This window comes from Phascolarctos cinereus, unplaced genomic scaffold, assembly GCF_003287225.1.
Source record: "Phascolarctos cinereus isolate Bilbo 61053 unplaced genomic scaffold, phaCin_HiC Scaffold_2;HRSCAF=192, whole genome shotgun sequence".
Classification (NCBI taxonomy): Eukaryota; Metazoa; Chordata; class Mammalia; order Diprotodontia; family Phascolarctidae; genus Phascolarctos; species Phascolarctos cinereus.
The window spans coordinates 405016692-405039679 of NW_027555625.1; the positions used below are offsets into that span (position 1 = coordinate 405016692).

The 22988-nt window shown below is 44.6% G+C and overlaps 1 protein-coding gene across 2 annotated transcripts in view; it reads left to right on the forward strand.

The window, feature by feature from the left end:
- DOCK2 (dedicator of cytokinesis 2) overlaps positions 1–22988 on the forward strand; it is a 499735-nt gene that overhangs the window by 475207 nt on the left and 1540 nt on the right. Inside the window, exons 42-51 of one of the 2 annotated variants that reach the window (XM_020992326.2) lie at positions 3183–3264; positions 4479–4563; positions 5681–5767; positions 13170–13346; positions 16313–16396; positions 18260–18397; positions 18927–19054; positions 19826–19997; positions 20784–20904; positions 22412–22551. In XM_020992326.2, the coding sequence (XP_020847985.1) occupies positions 3183–3264; positions 4479–4563; positions 5681–5767; positions 13170–13346; positions 16313–16396; positions 18260–18397; positions 18927–19054; positions 19826–19997; positions 20784–20904; positions 22412–22551 (1214 nt within the window). The other variant, XM_078150544.1, reaches the window with a different exon arrangement.

Below are 22988 nucleotides of genomic sequence, written 5' to 3' on the forward strand. Positions count from 1 at the left end.
TTGCCCTCAGGGAGCTTCCATTCTTGGGAGATAAAACATGTCTACAAGTAAGTAAACATAAAGTGAAAACAAAGTAATCACAAGAGGGAGAAAGTGCTAACAAGGTACCAGGTCTCACATAGGAGGCAGCACTGTATTAAGAAGCCAGGGCAGCTAGGTGGTGTAGTGGTACAACACTGGTCCTGGAGTCGGGAAGACCCGAGTTCAAATTCAGCCTCAGACACTTACTAGCTATGTGACTCTGGGCAAGCTGTGTCACCTCTGGTTGCCTTGGAGGCAGCTAGGTGGCTCAGTGGATAGAGTGATGGGCTTGGGCTCAGGAAGTTTCGTTGTGGGATAGTCCTACTCTCTGTGACCCCATTTGGGGCTTTCTTGGGAAAGATACTGGAGTGGTTTGCCAATTTCTTCCCCAGCTCATTTTACGATGAGGAATTGAGGCAAACAGGGCTAAGTGACTTGCCCAGGGTCACACAGATAGTAAGTGTCTGAGGCCAAATTTGAAATCAGATCCTCCTAACTCGATGGCTGGTGTTCTATCCATTATCTAGGAAGATCTGAATTCAAATTTGACTTCAGACATTTATTAACTGTGTGACCCTGGGCAAGTCATTTGACTCTATTTGCCTCAGTTTCCTCATCTGTAAAATGAGCTGGTAAAGGAAATGGCAGACCACTCCAGTATCTTTGCCAAGATGACCCCCAAAAGAGTCAAGAAGAGTTGGACATGATTGAAAAACAACAAAGGGATCAATAACGGCTGGGGGAATAATGCCATATACTTCCATACTGCTTTGCTGTTTACTCAACACTTTATACTTTACAAAGCCCTTTCTACATGTCACATACCTTTTAATCTTTACTGACAACTCTTTGTCGCAGGTGGAACAGGGATTAACATCATCCCCTTTTACAGATGTGGAAACTGAGGGGAAGCAGTGAGAACAAAGTCACCCAGCTAGTTTGACCTTGCACAATCGTGGCAGAGTCAGGGCTAGCACTTGGGTCTTATGATTCCTACCTCATTCAGTGTTGTAGCCGCCACCCCTTTTATTTAGTCAATAGGTCTGGGTCTGACTACTGCAGTTCTTACCCATAAATCACGAACCAAGCAGCAGACCATTTCAGAGTAAAGAATTGCCACCAGCATTCTTACAAGGAAGCTCAGTATAGACAGAATCCCAAGTTCAAGGGCACCTTGCATTCCATGTTTCACACGGGCATCAACCCCCAGTGTGGAATGGAGAGAAGAGGACAAAGGGGGTGGGTAGGGAGTGGTTCCAAGTATCATGAAGTTTCCAGTTGTGGTGATGACAGGTACAGCATAAATGCAAAGGTAAAGTAGACAGCCCAGGCAAGCTGGGACACAGCAGAAGAATAGCACTAACCCTGGCAGGCTCAAACATCTCCCCTGTAAGCACAAATTAGGTTAAGTCCTTAAAACATGAATGGTAGGTTGCATGCCTGGCCTGCCAAGTCTCCTGAACCTGATTCCACATATTTTCTCCCTCAGAGTGATAAATATTCATCTCTAACCTTTTCATTATGTCTCTTTGCCCTTCATTCCTACACTACTCTGGAACGTCTGATTCTTTAAAGGGGAAAATGCCACTGGTCTGAAGGGGACAGCTACAAATGAGAATCTGATATTTTTAATGTAATTCAGGGTAAGGCCCCTCATATTTGGAGAGGCCAGGAAGGTGTATGGACCAGCCACGTAACCTTTTAACTATTGCATTTTCTTATGAGAAGACTTGAAAACAGCTTGTCCAAATGTCTGTTCTTTTTCTTATCTCCTTGCTTTGAAAAGGGGGAAAATGGGGAGTGGGGGTGAGTGGGGCACTTGAAAGGAAGAGATCTTTTCTGTTGCTAGTTCACCCTTCCCCAGCCCTCCTAATTCAAGCCTCAGGAGCTATATTTCTTTGCACAGATGCATCAGCTGTTCTGAAATTACAGCCACTCATTCATTCCTAAGGAGCTGTCCATGGAAGAAGCTGTGCTAACTGCCCCTGGTGGTAGAGGGAGGGAGAAAAGAATAACCTTATTGGACTGGGACAGGTTGTGAAAAGCAAGAATCATGATTTTTATCCCAAGAGCAATGGTTAATAGTGCTAATCTTTCAACTTCCTTCAGTTCTTATCAGAAACAATCCAATGCATAGGGTCCTGGACTGTTATAGCCGGAAGGGAGTTTAGAGGTCAAGTAGGCCAACCCCTACTGGAAAACATCAACAAAACACAAAACAAAACAAATGAGGCCCAGAGCTCAATCAATCCTAATAGCTCCCCTATTTCCTCTAGAATCATAGACTCTTTTGCTTAACATTTAAAGTCTTTTATCACCTGGCTCCCACTTACCTTTCCAAGTTTATCATACACAACTCTTTTCGGTCCAGATAAACTGGCCTTCTTGTTATTCCTTACACATAACACTCTCCCTCCCAGCCTTGACCCAGGCGAAACCCCTGTGCCTGGAATTCACTCTCTCCTCACCTGTACCCCTTGGGAATCCTGGATTCCCTCCAAACTCAGCTCAAGGGGCATCTTCTGCGCCTTTTCCATTACCTTCAGCTGCTAGTGTTCCCCTCCCCCTCCCCAGCCTTACTATGAATGAATTCACCCAGATGGGACAGCAAGAGAATGGGATTCTGAGGAAGAGGGACAAGGGGCTAAACCAGGAAATGGGAGGAAGGACATAAGGGAAGGAGCAAGAGGCACTGACTAATCGCCTCCCCCATTCTCTTGCTTGGCGTGTCTTCTGCTCAAATAATTAAATAATTGATTAAATAAATCAATTGAATAATAAATGAATAAATGATAAATAATAAATTAATTAAATTAAATAAATCTCCCTCTGGCCAACTCAGGACTAGGAAGATGTTCCTTCCAGGTGGCGGGCAGAGCCGAGTCCTCTGGTATTTAGCCAGCTGATACCAGACTAACAACGTTAATGGAGGCCTGAGTGGCTGCTACTGGGCTTTCAGAACTCAGTTGACCTATAGCCCGTGTCCAGGGCTCAGCAAGTGGGGAGGGGGAAGCGAGGGGGATTTGGTTGCTTCAGAACAACTTTTTTCCAGGTTGGCTGGCCTGGAGAAAGAACCTCCCTGCTGCACAGCCAGGTGTGGCCATTGGAAGCTCTCAGCAGTGGCTGCCAAGGTTATAAGCCCTTAACTCAGTGGCATTCAGATATTCAGTGCTTCACAGTCCAGCCTGTCTTGGATGAACATCCTAGGTTCAAGAATAAGCCTGTGCCTGACCAGATTATCAAGTAAGCTCCTCTTTCAGTGTTCTGCACAGGGAAACGGGAGCTCAGCATCCTGTTCCCTGGGCTAGCGATGAGGAAAGCACAGGCCTCTGCCTTCAGTCTCTCCACCCCCATCCCCAACACTGTCAGCAATATCTCTGCCTGAAGAAACCTTGTTCCTCTTTTCCCCCTTGTAGAGGAGTTCCTCCAGAGTAGCATCAGCTGCTGCCCCTGAAATGGGCCGATGCTGAGGCCAAGGGAGGCCAGCATTTCTGGCACCCGGTGCAGCATAGGAACCCTCAATAAACACAGATTGAATCAATGGGCTGGAACTCAGAGATATGTCAGGCTGAACTGGAAGGGGTGCCAGACGCCCCATCACAGTGCCATTCTGGCCAGTTGGTCCGCGTGGAGGAGGGAGGGAAAGGAAGCTACAGGCTGCCGCTGCTGCTACTGTTGTGATCTCAGTGTGGGGTGTCGCTGGCTTATAGAGAATGGAAAGACAGACAGACGTTGACTAGCAGGGCTCCTTGGAAGTCAATGTGAAATTCAGATCAGCTTCCCAGGCTTCTGACTGATGCCCAGACTGTGTCCCTGATGCAAGTTCCATCCAGCAAAGCGGTCACTGCAGCATGCCCTGGGCTGTGCTTCAGGGGTCTGTCTAACAAAGTGCAGCAGGAGCTGACTGAAAAGAGGGCTGCTTTCATTGGGAGCCCCTGGGGCAGAGAGAGGGCAGGAGGGCTGCCCATCAGCTCTCTCCAGGAGAGCAGGCCGCTCCATTTCAGCATTGTCGCTGCAACATCAGGTGATCAGATGTCAGTGTGGACTGCAGCAAAGTTGTAGGACAAGGTGAGCTTGACCCAGCTCATTAATGAGTCTGGAGAGTTCAGCCAACACGTGGCCCTGCTGTCGGCTTTTGAGGAGCTGATACAATCATCCGGGCCTATAGGAGGGCTAAGGGATGGGGGGAGGGAGGGATTTGACAAAAACACAGAGAGCTACCCTACTTGAGATTGCTGAAAATTACTTTCTAAAACCATGGAGAAGAACTATTGGTAGAAAAGGGGCTAGAATATGGGGCCTGCTAGTATCATAAGGCACACGCTAGTCTTGAAGTTTTCTCTGTGAAAGGGGACGTTTCCCCTGAATGATCAAGTGAACGACATTAGTTCTGTTTCCAGTTTTCCCATTCAGTCCCAGGAGTTAGAGGCACTGACAACAGATGTCTCATTTTTCAGCTTTTATAAATCAAACTACGTGCAGCGATTCCACTACTCCAGGCCAGTGCGGAAGGGAACAGTTGACCCTGAAAATGAATTTGCTGTGAGTATCTTCCACCAGGGCTCAAAACTATAACCAAGGAGGGGTCATTGGCATTCTACCCCAGGGCACCAAAATTTAAAAGGCTCTAACAGCCTTCCTACTCTTCTGTAACATAGAAATAATTGAGTTTAACACCTAGTTAGCAAGAATAATTAGCTAAAATACCAGAAGTTCATTGCCTCTCCATTCTGAGGCTATGCCTAAAGTGGCATTAGCCCTGGCCCACTCCAGCTCTGATTCCTACCTGAGGCAGCCTCCTGGTATCCCCGAGGTCTGTCTTCTCTAGTGGTATGGATCTTTTCCCACAGTCCACCCCTAAGCATCTAAAAACAGCTCTTGAATTGAAGGTATACTTCATGCTCTTGGCCAGAGCCACCCGCATTGCTAATCATGACTTTGTCAGAGTGACTGCCTGAAGGTTTTCTGGGTTTTTTTTTGTTTTGCTTTTTGTTTTTAATTCCCTCTGACCCCCTCTGCTGTCAAAGGAGCAAATAACCACCAACCCAAGGATGAAATTTAGCCTGACCTACAGCTTGAGGGAACAAAAGTAAGACCAGTAAAAGCCTGGTCGCCTCAGTCTCCTCAATCAGGTTTTCCCTCATTCCCGTATGATTCCAGGCCTATTCAAAACACCTCATTTTGTGAAGGTTATGAGGTCTACGTGTGATCGATAAGCAAAACATTCAGACAGCTCTGTTAAGCTTGACACCCTTTGTCAGGGAGCACTTTGGGGTTGTTGATTAAATTAGCCCAACCCAAAAATATCCACAAAAAAGCCACAAAGACTTTGGAGTGACACAGCTCCCCTGGGCATTCTTCAATGTGTGTATTTCCCTATAGGGAATAATTATCTTCCTCTACCCAGCTTGGGGGACCGGAGACTTGATTCCAAGGCCCTCATCAGCTATTTCCCCAACACCTGGAAGAGTTTAGGCTTTATGTTGGCAAAGCACCTTTGGGGAGAAGTTAGAAGCTTATTTCTATGACCTGCAAAGCTTATTTTAATCTCCGAGGGACAAGTTAGCTTCGTGTCTGTTGAACTACTCGTTGCCTCGTGGGTATCACACACTTTAATCCCATCTTCCTTTTCTGCCCTTCCTGGCTCACTGCTGATTAGTCAATGTGGATTGAGAGGACATCCTTTGTGACAGCGTACAAGCTCCCAGGGATCCTGCGATGGTTCGAGGTGATTGCCATGTCCCAGGTAAGTACTTGAGCCAAAGGATGGAGTTTGTAAGAGCCACACAACAATCGGCTTTGGGGAGACTGCTCTGGCTTTAAAGGCATCACCGAGTACTTGGTTTGAGGCAACTGTGAGAATCAGGGGACATCACTCAACTTGTTAACAAGGATCTATTAAGTGCAGTATGTGGGGCTAGCCACTGTTTCTGTTCTGGCCAGAAACTTTGAGGGTCTTCCTCTCCCTGACTGATTCTTTTGTGAAGGCAAAGTAGGTTACCTTTGACTTCAGTTCTCACCTAGCCTTTCAACACTGACTGGGTATTGCCTCAGAGCTGAGAAAGACCTTACTTCTGCATCTGGGTCCATCATCAGTCGTCCTGACCTGTGTTTTGCCACTGGACTCCAGTGACTCTGGAGGAGGGAGTGAGCATGATGACTTTGCACAGCTCTGACTCACCTAAATCCAATTCACTTACAAGTAAAAAACATCATCATCATCTTGATGTCCTTGGCTTAGAATTAGGAAGACTCATCTTCCTGAGTTCAAATCTGGCCTCAGACACGTACTAGCCCTGTGACCTTGGGCAAGTCACTTCACCTCAATTCCTCGTCTGTAAAATGAGCTGGAGAAGGAAATGGCCAACCACTCCAGTATCTTTGCCAAGAAAACCCAGAATGAGGTCAGACTAAACAACAGCAGCCATTAGCATATAGAAGATGGGATTTGAGCTGAGAATTGAAGGAAGCTGGGGAAGCCAAGAGATGCAGATGGGGAGGGAGAGCATTCCAGCCAATGCAAAAACATCGAGATGGAGAGTCCTGTGGGAGCAACAGCAAGAAGGCCAGGATCCCTCAACTGCAGGATGTATAGAGGGGAGGAGGTATAGGAGGCAAGGTTGTGAATGGCTTTAAACGCCAAAGAAAGGATTTTATATTTTATCTTAGAGGTCAGAGGGAGCCATGGAAGTTTATGGAAGGGGGGGAGGTTGCATAGACTTTCACTTTAGGAAAATTACTGTGGCAGCTGAGTGTAGGATGGATAGAAGGAGGGAGAGACTTGAGGCAGGAAGACCAACCGGAAGGCTAGTGCAACGATCCAGGTGTGAGGTAATGAGGGCCTGTACCAGGGTGGTTGATATGTGAGTGGAGTGAAGGGTATGCATGGGAGAGAAATTGTGAAGGTAGAAAACTTGGCAACAGATCGGCTAGGTGGAGTGAATGTGAGTGACCAGTCAAGGGGAACGCTCGGGTTGTGAGCCTGGGTGACTGGGAGGATAGTGGTGTCCTTGACAGTAATAGGAAAAATGAGAAGAGGGGAGTTCTCTGGAGAGAAGAGAATGAGTTCCATTTCGTAGCTGTTGAGTTTGAGATGTCTATAGGACTTCCAGTTTCATATGTCTCATATGCGGTTAGTGATGCAAGGTCAGGAGTGATGTAATGACCGGATAGATCTGAGAATCATCTGCACAGAGATGATACCTGGGATGTTGGTGTGGGAAGGAAACTTAGAGATGATCTGGCCCAATCTCTCATTTTTACAGATGAGAAAATTGAAGCACAAAAAAAAAGAAGTGACTTCTCAAAGGTCACATGTTTCATTAGTTCAGATCTGGAATTATATTTCAGATTTCTTGATTTAGAGAATGTTTCTTAGGTTGTTTGATGTCCTTCAGAATCCTCTTATCTGTGTCTAGTCATTTGTTCACTTATGATTGTGCCCTCTAGGGGCCCTAGAATACTGATGAAAGACTCTGAACAATTGGGGTATATTCCAGAATTATATGTACTTAGGACTCAGTATGCCAATAGCCCCTATCTCCCCCAAAACACAGCAACCTAGTTTATGCCATTTTTGTAAAAGATCTCCCTAAAAGATATTGTGTGAAAAAATGGCTTCAGAATAGGCTGATCACCTTCCTTTCTGGGTTAATTTTATGAGTGTATGTGTGTGTGTGTGCGCATATGTGTAAGTTTTCTGGTCTCTGGACTTGGCTAGAATGTAACTTTAACAAAAACAAAAATAACAACCAACAGGATAGACGGCATTTCACTGTGCCTCCTTCCCTCCTTCATTGCCTCTCTCTCTCTCTCTGTCTTTCTCTCTCTCTCCTTTCTTTCTCTTCCTCCTCCTCTTTCTTCTTCTTCTTCTTCTTCTTCTTCTTCTTCTTCTTCTTCTTCTCCTTCTTCTCCTTCTTCTTCTCCTTCTTCTTCTCTTCTTCTTCTTCTCTTCTTCTTCTTCTTCTTCTTCTTCTTCTTCTCTCTCTCTCTCTCTCTCTCTCTCTCTCTCTCTCTCTCTCTCTCTCTCTCTCTCACACACACACACACACACACACACACACACACACACACACACATACATGCCAAAAAGTACCCATGAAAGCATATGGGCCAAATTCCAGTCAGGTGACTGATTTCATGTATATTTATTCAACACCTACAGTAATAGTTTAGGAAGGAGATGTTTCACAAGGTGCAGAAGAAGGTTCAGCTTTCTAGCATCAGTGGTACTTAAAGCTTTTCATCTTACAATCTCTTCAGGGTTCCCAGACTACCCTAGCACCCACCTCCCTTGCTTCCTAAATACATATATACATATATATGTGTATATACTTCCTATAAATCTATCTCTACATAGATATATCCACATCTAGTCCCTTGGACATCTAGATACACACACATCTTGAAATTCGTATGCTGATAATATTTTATCTTCTCTATACATATATAGACATATTCCCCTATGTGTACTCCTACACACATACATACCCCTGTCTAATGATATTTCCCTGCCCCTGATATTTACATATATACATCCCTCTCCAAATATCTTTCATCTTTGTGGACCTCATTTTTCCCATTTGTCAAATAAAGGGGATAAACTAGAAGGTCTCTTCCCAAACACAAACATGTCACCCTGTTCACATGCACTGGCACATGAACACATATGGAGACTTTTCACATAGTGTCCATACTGTTGATCAAGGGAAAGACCTAATCATAAGCCTCATTTTCTGTACCATGCTAGAGAGGAAACAGCACTTGGAAAACTGATGGAGGAAAATGCCTTGGGTTTGTCTGGCAGGGAACAGACAAGAGAACCTATGTCAAGGGAACCAGAAACCCTTCCACACATAGCTCATTCATAGCAGTCACGTATATAGTGTATTTGTGTGTGTGTGTGTGTGTGTGTGAGAGAGAGAGAGAGAGAAAGAGAGAGAGTGAGAGAGAGGAGGAAGACAGAGACAGATAGAGATGATAGAGATAGGAATAGAGATAGAAATAGGATAGATATAGATATAGACTGATCACATCTAGAAAGAAATAGAAATCAAGAAATTTGAGTTCTAGACTAAGTTCTGCCACTAATAGCCTATGTAACTTGGGCAAGTAATTCTCCCTTCCCCAGGCCTCAGTTTCTCCATCTGTCAAATGATAAGGCTGAACTAAGTGATCTCTAAGATCCCTTGCTGTCATTCTGTGTCCCTTTGCCACTCCTGTTATGGTCTGAGACACTGGGCCTCACCTTCCTGGAGCTTCCCAGATTTCACAGTTGAGGAAAACCTTCTCCTCGTAGGTTTCAGCCTCTGGGTTCAGGGGTAGCAGTCTTGAACCAGGGTTGAGCAAAAAGAGACAACATAGCCTGGTCTCTGTGGAGAATTCCTAGCAAAGCAAATATTGGCTTGTGCATAGCCTCTGAGTCTCTTAATGAACATTCAAGAGACTAGCTAAACTCTGAAATCTTCATCCTGCATGACCAATCACAGCCCGTGCTCCACTATGGGGATATCATTGTCTAACAATTTGCTAAGCATCTCCCCAATACCGGCCTCTTAGTTCATCCAAACATCCTATCTCACCCATGTAGAGAAAGATCTCAGTCAGAGATACTGCTTTTATGAACTCAGGCATGCATGTTTACATGCATTTTTCTTGTTCCTCTTATCCTTTATTACATCACACATCATCATGAAAATAATTTCCTGGTTTCCCAGCAATCTTTCAATCTATCTTGCCACCATACTTCTCCTAGAGCCTCAATCTTACTAGTTCGTATGCTGTTGCCTGCTTGGTGAAGGAAAGATTATATGAGAAGAATGGATAGAGGGAGTATGGGCTCAGGAAAGCCAAACGTAATAATCTTGGTCTGATGTCTTTGAGGTCTCAGTCCCCCTTCCACCTACATACCCTTTACAAAATGGCCAGGAAATCCTCAGGAAGGGTCATCAGAAGAATTGGTTCCAAAAGATCGATGTTCTCTTAAGGAGGATTTCCAGATATATTCCTGGCCCAGACTGAATATTGTGCTAAAGCCTTTCATTCCTAAATATCTGCTTTCCTGTTCCATATGTTAACATTTATTTTATCTGATACTTATTTCAGGTATAGTTTCTGATAGGGCAACATTTTTGCAAAAAAGAAAAGTGCTCTGTTAGCGCTGAATTGTAGATTCTCTCCTTGGGTGATGTCCACGGGTAACCATATTAAGGAGTTTTGTATAGTAGAAAGAAACCTGACCCAGGAATCAGGAAATCTGAGCTCTATCTATGGATCTAGCCATGGGATACTCATTCATTCATTCATTCATTCACTCAACAGACATCTACTATTTACCAAGTGCTGAGCTTTGAGTTAATCCTTTTATCTCCCTGAGTCTGTTGCCTCATCTGTAAAATAGGGCAATAATAGTATTTGCCCTATTATGACTTTGGGGGAGAACTAACTAGATAATGTGTGTGGAAGTGCTTTGAAAATAGGACATAGGATTTTAGATGTAGAACTGGAAGGGACCATATAGGAGTGGGGAACCTGTAGCCTGCAGGCCACGTGTGGCCTTCTAGGTCATTGGGCGTGGCCTTTTGATGAGTCCACATTTTACAGAACAAATCCTTTTATTAAGGGGATTTGTTCTGTGAAGTTTGGATTCAGTCAAAGTGGCCCACTTGAGAATCTAGAAGCCCACATGTGGCCTCCAGGCCATAGGTTCCCCACCCCTGATTGAGGCCATTTCAGTTCAACCTCTTATTTTATGGATGAGGAAACTGAGGTCAGGGAAGTTAAGTCACTTGTCCAAGGTCACATAGGTTGTACATATCCAAGTAGGATCTGAACCCAGGTCATCTAGAGTTGGTCTTCTTCCCCCTGCACCAGTCTGCTTCCTTTTACTATGCAAATAGAAGGGATCATTATCAGCTTATCTTTTGTACAGTATGCCTTGGGGCACTCCCCAAGCTCTTTCACATATTGAGATATTTTAACCTCAACTCTTTGAGGGGAGGGTTTATTATCCCATCTGTACAATTAAGGAAGGGAAGCACAGAGATAAATCTGGTGACTTGCCCAAAGTCTCACCACAAATTAATGACAGAATCAGGACCAGAATCAAGTCTCCCGACACCCCAGGCTCGTTTCATCAAACTGTCCTGTTACAGAGTTTTATATTTGGTCTTTACTAATGTCGTTAGATAAAAAACCAAAGTTATTTTTATTCTCACTCTCTGAGTTTGATGACGATAGTGATGATAAAGATTTGAGGGATAAAAAAAAACTTTCAAAAATGAGGAAAATCAAATCAATAGGTATTTCTGTTTTTACCAACTCATTTAAAAACCTGATTCATTCAGTGCCACTCCAGGCCTTTGCTGAAATTTCACGGTACTGTACAGGGTTCAATCTAAGTGGTCACGATAAATTTCCTTCAGAACTCAGCATAGGCTTGTGGCTCATAAAACACCGGCTGAGCTGGTCTGTGAATTTGATGTGAAACCAGATGGCAGACCTCACCTTATGCAAACAGAGCTTGTGTGAGGGCAGGGAGTTTGGCCCCAGCATAGCAGGTTCAGATTCATTCCTGTCCCTCACCTTGTGTAGGCTTGGGTCCTGATACGCAAAAAAAAAAAAGAGCCCCAGGCTCTGAATTCCCACACATGATGCAAAAGAAATGCCCTTCTCAGAGCTCCCCAGGTGAAAAAGAAGGGGGGAGGGGTGTAGGCTTATGGGAACATGCAGAGAAGGTTGGAACACCATGAATCTTGCTCCAGATAATGTCAGAGAACAGACTGAAAACAACAGTAGGTACCCTTAGCCCAAGAGGTTTAGACAGATCTGTGTTAGCATGATGCCCACCATTCTATTCATTATGAAATAGCACCTCCCCTCTCCAGTGGCTGGTGGGGGGGTTTCTTTCCTGTTCTTACCTTCTCAAGATTCCTTGAATTCCTATGAGAGATTTAAGCTCAGAAGATGCCTCACCACTTCCACAAAGCCCGCCCCAGCTACTCTGATGTCCAGAGAGCTCTTACTTCTCTGATCCAGACATCCTTAGAGTCCCTCCCTTTGCTAAGCCTAAACTCCTGTTATCTTCAGAAGAGGAGGAAGAAAGGTTATTAGGGAGAAATGGAACTTTCACAGCCAAAACAAAACAAGTGCCATCTGTGTGTGTTCAGAGCTTGGGGGAGGGTCACAATGTTTGGGATTTTCTTCTCAGAATACATGTTACCCCTCGATAGAACGTAAGCTTCTTGAGGGCAGGGATTCTTTTGTTTTTGTCTTTGTATCTCTAATGCCAAGCATAGCTTCTGGCACCTAATCAGCTGATCAATCCATAAGCATCTATTAGCCATTCACTATGTGCCTGCCTCATTGTTTAGGAGTATAAAGACAAAAATTAAATAATCCTTGCCTTCAAAAAGCTTCTTTCCATCCAGGGAGACAGTATAATTATTTACAAAATAAGTGCTAATTATTACTTAATAAATGACTGTCAAGAACATTTAAACTGAAACATAAGTAGCTTTCTTGCCAACTCAGTTCAATTCAGTTAAATGAACATTTATCAGATGTCTACTATGCTAGCTTTTGGGGATACAAAGAAGCAAAAATATACAGCCCCTGCCCCCAGAGAGTGCAGTCTGTGGGGGGGGGGTGTCTGTATATGCAAAATAATGGCATAACTAGATAGGAGAAGTCTAACACAGACCTGAGACATTTGGAAAAGGGATGGATCACTTCTAGCTGAGGTAGGAGGTGGGGTCAGAAAAGATGAATGGAGGAGGTGGGCCCTGAAGGTTCCTGGAGATGGAGTCTGTTTCTTCCCTGAAGCATTGGTTTCTCCCCAGCTTAGAGGTGACCCACTTTCCACTGAAGCCTGTCCCAGATGTGACTCCTTTGGTTTATTGATGATGATGATAGCAGCTAACATTCATATAGGACCTACTATGTGTCAGGCACTATGCTAAATGCTTTATGATTAGTATCTCATTTGATCCTCATAACAATCCTGGGAGGTGGGCACTATTGTTATACCCATTTTACAGATAAGAAAACAGAGGCAAACACATACCAAAAATGAAGTCAGCACTAATGACTTAAGAAATAAAATGAAATGTACGAAAGCCCATTTTTTCTTGGTGGTCTCATTTCCATAGACCACAATCAGTCCTCTGGAGAATGCCATTGAAACCATGTCCACGGCTAACGAGAAGATCCTGATGATGATTAATCAGTACCAGAGTGACGAGAATCTCCCCATCAACCCTCTCTCCATGCTTCTGAATGGGATTGTGGACCCTGCTGTTATGGGAGGATTTGCAAAATATGAAAAGGTAAGGTTCTTGGAGGCAAGAGGACAGCTATCCCATTCCTAGGTGGGAGAGACCATGGGTCTGGTGCCAGCCACGGAAGAGTCATCGTTTCCTTGTGCTTTTCCTCACCTGCCAGATGTTTCCCAGTGAGGCTGTTGTGATGAGGCTGCAGCTAGGTTGGTAGGTTATAAATTTATGTGGGCCTTCTGCCACACCTGGCCTCTACAGACCTCTCAGTGACTACTTACCAATTCATTTCCTAGGATCATGGATTTCAAAGAGGCAGCATCTTGTAGTGCCTAGAGACCCAGCCTAGAAACCTAGAAATGACCTAGGTTCAAGTCCCACTGCTGACAGACACTGGGAGTGTGATCTTGGGCATGTCACTTAACCCTCACTGCTCTAGACAGTCACAGAGACTAGATTAAGTTTATAGAGGTTACAGAGACATCACCAGCTTGCATTGACAGAGTTTCCTAAACCAATGAGGTCGCAGGTCCAGTCCCTTTCCATCGATTTAGAGCTGAAGTAGTGTTAGACACTTAGACACTCATTTTACATGAGGACACCGAAACCCGTAGAGGACAAAAGATTTATCCTCTGTCGAACGGGCCAAAAAGCTGGGATTCCACCCCAGATCTTCTGACTCCAAATCCTGTTTGCCCTACCCACCATCCCAAGCTGCCTCTTCCTATGTCATGTCCCAGTGAAATAGGGAGGTCTGAGGTTCACCATCCCCATTTGACAGACTCACCTGTCTCTATTTGAGCCAAGGTGTCACAGGTTAACTGAGAGGCTAAGAGATGGAGGGCACACGCTGAGAAGCACTGCCAAGAGCAGTGCGAATCGAGGAACGGTCCCCAAGAGCGCCTTTCCATTTTGTGTTGGTCTCTTTACCTGTCACTGTTACCTCACAGTCAACACATCCAGCTTCAACTAGGAAGGATGTTAAGAGAGTTCACATATACATATATACATGTGCATATACATATACATATACATATGTGCATATACATATACACAGACACATACATGTATACATGCACACAAGTATGTATATGTACTTATATGTATATGTACATATATCTGTAAATATATATACACATACTTACATAGAGGTATATGTATACACATATATGTATATATAGATATATACACACATATATGTGTTGTTCAGTTGTTTCAGTCATGCCCAACTCTTTATGACTCAGTTTAGGGTTTTCTTGGCAGAGATACTGGAGTGATTTGCCATTTCCTTCTCCAGCTCATCTTACAGATGAGGAACTGAGGCAAACCGGGTTAAGTGACTTGCCCAGGGTCACACAGCTAGGAAGAGTCTGAGGCCAGATTTGAACTCAGGAAAATGAGTGAGTCTTCCTGACTTCAGACCTGGTACTCTGTGCACTATGGCGCCACCTAGCTGCCCATACATCTGTACACTATAGCAGTATGATCAGACAGAAGCTTGGCTCCATGTACAAGAAACTCACCCAGCAGTGAGTAAGAGAGACATGTTGGGGAGGGAACCCACTCAAAGCTGAGGTTTGGATGGTAAGGTTATGTACTCTAAAAAGGCCTTGGTTGAGAACAGGTAACTGGTACAGATGTGTGCGGAGGGGGTGGGGGCATGGAGAGGCATTCCTAACCAGAGCTAGGCATAGCGGAAAAGTTCTCTGAGTCCCTTATCCATACCAAGCTTGGACGCAGGTCCTTATCAGGACCACAGACTGGTGGGAGGGTCTACCATTAACTAAGGCAGCAGAAGGAGAATGACTTAAGGCCCCTGCAGTAGGTCAAGTGTTCATCCCACCAAGAACTCCAAGGCTTATCCACCTGACTCAAAGTTGGCAGTGCAAAAGCACAAACTGGCTGGTCTTGCCCGTGTGTTTCTGTGGGCATTAGAACCACTCAGCCTACGTGACTCCTTGGTTGCGTCCCGTCATAATATGACATCAAGCTATATACTCAGTAATGTCAAACAATGTAAGGTTAATAATTATCGCAGTTACGTATCTGTATCTCCACATGAGGTTTTGTGTGTCTCAACATCCTTCACAGCTGAAACTGCTACACGTGGTGGTGATGCTGTGGCAACAACGGCGGATAAAAAAACCAATATAAAAGCCACACCTTGTCAAAATTGTCTCACTAGAGAACCCCTGGTTTGTAGCCACTATTCATAGCCTTTCATTGTTTGCAGAGCCTGCCTCTTAGACTCTTTGGGTGCATGCATCTACGCATAGACATTGTTGTATTTGTGTTTGTGTGTTTAGATACACACATATTTACATGGACGTATGTGTATAGTTCTAAAGGTGTGATTTCCTCTGGGTAGGGAAACTCCACTGTGAGAACTCCCTCTACTGATGCAAATTAGCACCTCCTCTGTAACTTAGCACCTTACGAAGCTGTGGATGTTGTTTGTCCTTTGTTTGAAGAGAACTAATGAGGTTAAGCAGCTCACTGAGGGAGGCACAGGAGATGCATCAAAGGCAAGGTTTTCCTAACTTCAAGGTCATCCTTTTAGCCGTTAACTGGAGTCGAGAGCAATGATATGGGGACAGTCACACAGATATACACAGAGATACACACACATCCATCCATTGATCCATTTAGCTGTCCATCCATCCATCCATCCAGCCAGCCAGCCAGCCATCTTTCCTAATAAAGAACAAATGACCTAGATATTAACTTTCTGAAGGTCATAATGAGAAAAACAAGAAGCTAAGAAACAAGCCCTCAAGCTCCTGACACCCTGCATTTTGACTGTGGTTCTCATTCTGAGCCAGCCTGGTTTGAGCTTCTTAGGCATGGGAACCCACAGCATAGATCTCCAGAGGTAACTTTGTTCTGAAGCAGAGAAATCTATTTGCCTTCCCTTTCAAATCAAATTCTTTGCCAAGCACTGGAGAGCTTGGGGCTGCTCAGTCTCATTTTTTTGTGTGTGTGTTGGGGAAGAAAAACCCATTCTTATCTGTGTGATCCAGGCTTTCTTCACAGAAGAATATACTAGAAATCACCTTGAAGACCAAGACAAACTGAGTCGACTCAAGGACCTGATCGCATGGCAGGTACTGTAGGGTGAGATGGGGAATTCCTGACTTATTCAGCATTTATATTCCTTTCCTTGCTTCCTTTTTATTGCTGCTGAGTGACAGAATATGATTTAAAATGATTTTCCATCACTTCCATGAATGACGTCTTCAGTGGATGAAACAATAATAAAAATTACATCTGACATGTACATGATGATTCGAGGTTTGCAAAGTGCTTCCCATCCATTATCTCATTTGATTGAACCCCATGACAGCCCTATTAAGGGAGTATTACAGGCGCTATTAGTACCTTTTTAAGTAAGGAAAACAAGACTCAGAAAAGATAAGTAACTTGGCCATGGTTGTGCACCTGGTGTCAGAATTCAAGCCCATGTCATCTGGATTGTCTAGTGCGCTATCCGTTATGACGTGCTGCCTTCCCAAAGACCATCATGAGGTGGAGATTTTGAGACAACTTTATCTGTATTAACAGTGGGAAAGTAGCTTTGTGAGCAGTCTAAAATAAAAGATTAATTTTTTAGACATTGGAAAAATTAATATGATTGTCCTTCACCTCCTCCCCCCATGGATTCATTTTATTAATTGTACTAGGCTGAGGTTAAATTAACACCCAATCTTTCTTCCCTGAGCTCGGGTTGCCCGAGCAATAGGGGACACAGGGCAAGAAGGGACAAAACAGAAAGCCAACCCCAGATTAAAAGTTTATTGCAAATAATCTCAAATGTATGCCCAGTTGTTTGTTTTCATATATCTTGGTTTTGATAAATTTTTGGTCAAAGGATCTGAACACTACCACAGCTTGATTATACTTTTAGGACAAGAATAGAAGGAGGCCTTCGTAGTTCTGTCCTTTCTTCTTTCTAAAAAACACTGCCTTCCTCTCTTGTCTTCTCCTCTTTTCCTTCTTTTCTTTCTGGCCCTCCCCCTCTGTCTTCCTCTCTTTCCCCTTCTGCCTTTCTTCTCTCTCCTTTCCCCTCTTCTGCCTCTCTGTCTCTTTTTGTCTTTCTTCCTCTGTCTCTCTTTTTCTATCTCTCTCTGCTTATCTGTCTCTCTGAGTCTCTCTGTCTTTCCCCTCCTGACCCTTCCGTTCTTTCTTTCCTCTTTCCCCTTTCTCTTCTAGGAAAAAGGTATCTGGGAAGTACCTCCTCAGGTTGCTGTTGCCAGGCTTCTGACAGACCTGTCTTTCCCTCTGGGTCCTCTTACAACTGCCCCCCTCAGACACTGACATGCTGTTTGTATATCTCTCCTCACAGCAAAGATACATTTATCTCTAGAGGTCAGGAGACTCAGAGAACTGGGAGAGATCAGCCCTAGGGAGGCAGGTGTTTGAAGGACACTGAGTGAGGTGCTGATGGATTGCTGCTGTCACTGCTTACTTCATTCATAGCACAAAGGAAAGCTAGCTTTTGCTTTAGGGAGTCTGTGCTACTCTGGGGAGATCTGGGATGTAAAAACATTGGCTGTAGGTTCTGTTGTGTTTATTTTCTTTCTTTTTTTTTCTGTTTGAAATAAGAATTCCTAATTAAGGACCTCCTGTGCCTTCTACTCTTCGTGTAAAGGGCTGCTTTAAAAAACAAAATCCAAAAACCCTCCAGATGGCTTTTAATCCTGAATGTATTCCATGCTGTCTAGCCTCTCCTTTTTTTTTTCTTTCTTATTTTCTTTGGTGAGTCAACAAACCTGTAAGGGTCACCCAGATCTTGAAGGATAGAACTGAGATGCATTTTTTAAAGGCAGATTACATATGATTCTTACAGAGCTGGCTGGGGGCAGGGGTATGAAATAAAAGATTTGGGGCTCCAAGAAAGAGTCCATTGATTCCTGGTGATCTGGTAGTAGTAGGAACCCAGTTCACCATTCTCTCTCTGTCCTTTCCAGATCCCCTTCCTAGGAGCTGGGATTAAGATTCATGAGAAAAGGGTATCAGAAAACCTCCGTCCTTTCCATGACCGAATGGAAGAGTGTTTTAAGAGCTTGAAAGTGAAGGTGGAAAAGGAATATGGAGTCCGAGAGCTGGTACGGTCTCATGATGGGGAAAGATGCATATGTATGTATGTTTGTGTGTGTGGGTAGAGAGTGGAAAGATGTGTGGGTGGGAGGAGGTGGGGAGAGAGAAGAGAGGACTAGAAACATGCTTAAGAATTAGTTGGCTCAGAGTAGACTTTATCTTGATTTTAGGATAGAAAGAATACAAAAATAAAATCATACCAATGAAACCTATTGTGGACATCAAATACCATGATTCTGATTCTTCTATAAAACCGTCAATCAATTCAATTCTGCTCAACAAACACTTTGAGCACCAAAGACATATTGGTAGAAATGAGGTGCCATCCAGGCCGCTAGCACAAAATTCTGACTGTCCTAACTCCCTTCTGTGGTGACTCTCTGCCTTCCCATCCACCATTTGTATCCACCACCACTATAGGGATCCACAACCCATGGCTGAAAGACAACTACATCTATGCCTGGTTCCTGTAGGCTTCTTGATATACCTCATCCTGAAGTATGTAGCCTTCATTTCTCCCGTGTTTTTGTTCCATAGCCTGATTTTGACGACAGGAGACTAGGCCGTCCTCGGTCCATGCTTCGATCCTATCGGCAGATGTCCATCATCTCGCTGACGTCCATGAGCTCGGATTGCAGTACCCCCAACAAGGCTGTATCAGAAAGGTCAGCTGTGGCTATCTACTAAACCTTTTCTTCTTTCTTGGAAACCCTTACAGGGTTCCTTCATATAGCTCCCTCCCCCAGTTTGGTTTGTGTCCTTTCACTCTTCTCTCTCAGCCTAGGGATCCCTCATGTTCTCCTTTCCCACTCATCTTTACATAGTGGCAGGATTCCTACATCTTCAATTTCATGGGGTCTCAGGATGTCCTGCCTTTCTTCTCGCCCCAAGAAATCCCTATTCCCCTTCTAGCTTCATAGAACCATCTCTACCCTGTCACTCCATCTGCCTTCCATAACACAGCAGTCTTCCCCTGATAAATGATGCTGTCATTCCACAGAACCCGAGGAGAGTTGTGAGCAGCTCTCCCCATGTTTCTCCGCCATTCACTGTCATGATACCATTCTCCCTTTCAAACCCATTGCAATATCACTACACTTTCTTACACGTGTCAAACTCAGGAACTGTCTTCCCCGTGCCTCTGGGTCCTTTTCTCCCAGTGTTATGGCACACCCTTTACCTCTTCAGAGCCCTGCATTCATTATCCCTGGAACAGCTAAGTCAGGCTCTGCACAAGAGTAATGATTGAGAAGCACCTCTCCCATCACCAAGTTCCCACATCCTTAATTCCTCTTCTAAGACCATACAGGTCAGTAATTCCTTTTCTCTCCTCCCCTGGTAATGCTGTCCCCACAAAGAAGTCCTAGCATAACAAGGAGGTTCAATGCCATTTCTTACAGAAGTATCTCTTACTACTCACTGCTTGTGCCCTCTAGCTTTGACCTGGACGTAGCCCCACCAGGGACTCCAAAAGCTGAGGTGGAAGAGAACCTCCCCCAAGGCAACACCCTGCCTGAGGTAAAGCTACGGAGGTCCAAGAAGAGAATGAAAAGAAGTAGTGTGGTGTTTGCTGATGAGAAGACTGTGGCTGAGTCAGACATGAAGCGAGTGAGTGTCAGAGAACTAAAGCTTCTCATGCCTCGCTGGGGTGGTAGGGGAAGAAGGATGCTTATCGGGGTGCTAGCAGGTTCCAGCTTGCGGTGGTCTGGATCTTTCTTCTTTCTACCCCTGGGACCTAATGTACTCCTGCCTCTCCAACCACAACTCTCTAGGCCTGGGATCATTTTTAAAGATGGACAATCAGTTTTGTGATATTGGGCAGTTTCAATTTAGTTTATTTCAGATCTTGGGTGGTTACTTTCTGGTTACTTATTTTCCTTGTCTATGAAATAAGTGGGCTGGACTATAGATAATAACTAAAGTCTAATATTCTATGACTATATGACTTTAAAGTCCAGGCTCTTAAGTTTCTTCTAAGTCTTTTCCAGAGGTATTCTTCATTTAGGGAAAGAAAAAGAAGGAAAGAAAGAAAGAGAGAAAGAGAGAAAGAAAGAAAGAAAGAAGAAAGAAAGAAAGAAAGAAAGAAAGAAAGAAAGAAAGAAAGAAAGAAAGAAAGAAAGAAAGAAAGAAAGAAAGAGAGGAAGAAGAAAGGAGGAAGGAAGAAAGAAAGAGAGGAAGGAAGAAAGAAAGGAAGGAAGGAAGGAAGAAAGAGACCTGTACACAGAGTACATAGAAATGCACTGTAGGCCAGTGACTGTATACAAGGATATTTAACGTTGTAGTTTTAATCATGATGACCAAGACCACCCTCTTCCCCTTCCCAGACTGATTTAGGTGCCTTCAGTCATAACTTTTACCTGCTCTGTGTACATTTGTGTGTGTGTTTTCATCCAGCTATCAAGGAAGCATGAGTTCATGAGTGACACCAACCTCTCTGAACACCTGACTGTCCCACCAAAAACATCTGTCCTCAAGCAGATGAGCTTCGCCAGTCAGTCTATGCCAACCATTCCAGGTATTAAGCCCTCCTGCAAGACTCCAAAGGGAACTCTGACTTTTGAACCAGATATTTGAAAGATGGGTGGGAATTATAGTCGTGTCTTAGGCCAAGGAAGATTGGGCAAAGCGTTTTAGGAGAGGGGCAGCTAGGTAGCACAGTGGAAAGAGCACCGGCTGTCGAGTCAGGAGGATGTGAGTTTAAATCCAGCCTCAGACACTTGACACTTACTAGCTGTGTGACCCTGGGCAAGTCACTTAACCCCATTGCCTAGCCAAAAAAAAAAAAAAGGCATTTTAGGAGACCTGGTAAACCTCAAGGTAGGTAGATAATCCTTCCTTTCAGTGAAGGACTTACCAGTTACTCAGGCCATCCTTCCCCTAGAAATCTGATGTCATACCACTCCCACCCCTTCTCCCTTTTTTCCCACTTCTCACCATGCTGTGAGACCCAATAAGACCTGGGCCCCCCATTCATCACCCTCCTCATCCTTCTCACTCTCCTGGCATAAAGCAGTCCTCTCCACAGCCAGGCTCAAACTTGCTCTTGCCACTTTGAGCTCCTGGTGCTTTCTAAGGCTGAGGTTTCCCTGGTCCAGAGGGTTGTTTCTATGGATCCAGGGCTATTTCTAGTTTGAAAATTAGACCAATCATTTCTTAGGTTTATATAGCACATCATTCTTTTCAAAGCACTTTCACAATCATTATTCCACTGAATCATTACAGCAGCTTTGAAGTAGGCAGGGAAGAGATTAATATTATTACAGAAGCAGCATGGAGTGGTGGATAGAGAGTTGTACTTCAAACCCAGCCTCAGGTACTTACTAACTTATAGGCAGTTGTGTGATGAACAGAGAAGGGGAAGGCATTCCTTTCCCCTTTCCTTAAGATAGAATTTCCTGGGTCTTCTGGGCAAGGCTTGAGGGCCAAAATATCATCCTCTTGCCCCATTTCTACCCCACCCCCCACCCCAACCCTGCTCATTTTCTGCCTACATACGCTTGAGCACTGCTCCATCCCAATGCTTAAGAGGCAGGACTGCTGTCCCCTAGACCAGCACTGCAGAAAAATGCTTTTTGCATTTGAGACAGCTTAAGTATCTGTCACGGTATGGAAAAGTAGGCTATTCCATGTGCTCTGGCACACACACACACACACACACACACACACACACACACACACAGCAGAGAATCATTGAATTTAGAGCTAAAGCACCTGAGAAGCCACCTAATCCAACCTCATCTTACAGAGGCAGAAAATGAGACTTACAAATAACAAATGTCTTGCCTACTTGGTCACGAGCAGGAAGCAACACAGCTTGGATCAGCAAAGGATCCTCTGGTACCAAAACCATACTCTTTCCCTTGATGCCTCAATCTAGGAACAAAAAGCTAGAGAAAGAACTTTCCTGTCCCTGGCAATTAGGAGCTGTCCCTCAGCTGGGCCTGCCTCACTACATGTTCCCCGTTTATATTCCCCGCGTTACCTCCTCTCTTCACCCTCTCTAACATCTGGGTTGTTTCTAGCACTAACGTTATCGGTGGCCCCCACTCCTGGGACAGAGGAGGCCTGTGCATCCTCCCGGCTCAGCCAGACCTTCCTTCTCTCTGATGGGGACAAGAAGACCCTGACAAGGAAAAAAGTGAACCAGTTCTTCAAAACGATGGTATGTATTGGTTGTCATGTGGCAAATTCCCAAGAGTACTGAGAAGGAAGCCCAAGAAAAGTAGTAACAGAGAGGCAGAGATCCAGGTTTGGGGCCTAACCCTGGGTGACGGCAGGGGAGCCCAGGTGATGTCCACCCCTCCCGGCTCCCGACTTGCCACTCTGGTTAGAAGTGCAGTTCCCCATCTGGGCCACAGGAGGTCTCCTCTCCCTCATGGTTTCAGTGGCGCCGATCCGCCTGGGATCATACCTCCACCCCCATTGCCCTTTGTCAGTGATATAAAAGGAGGAAGAGCTTGGCTTGGGTTTGAGCCAAGAAAGTCTAAAGGCGGGGAGATGTCCCTACCCTTTTGAAGTTGGCATCAGAGACAACAACTCTTCTCTCCTAGGACATAATTGTTAGTGTCACTGTCAAAAGGAAATCACTAAAGATTGTTT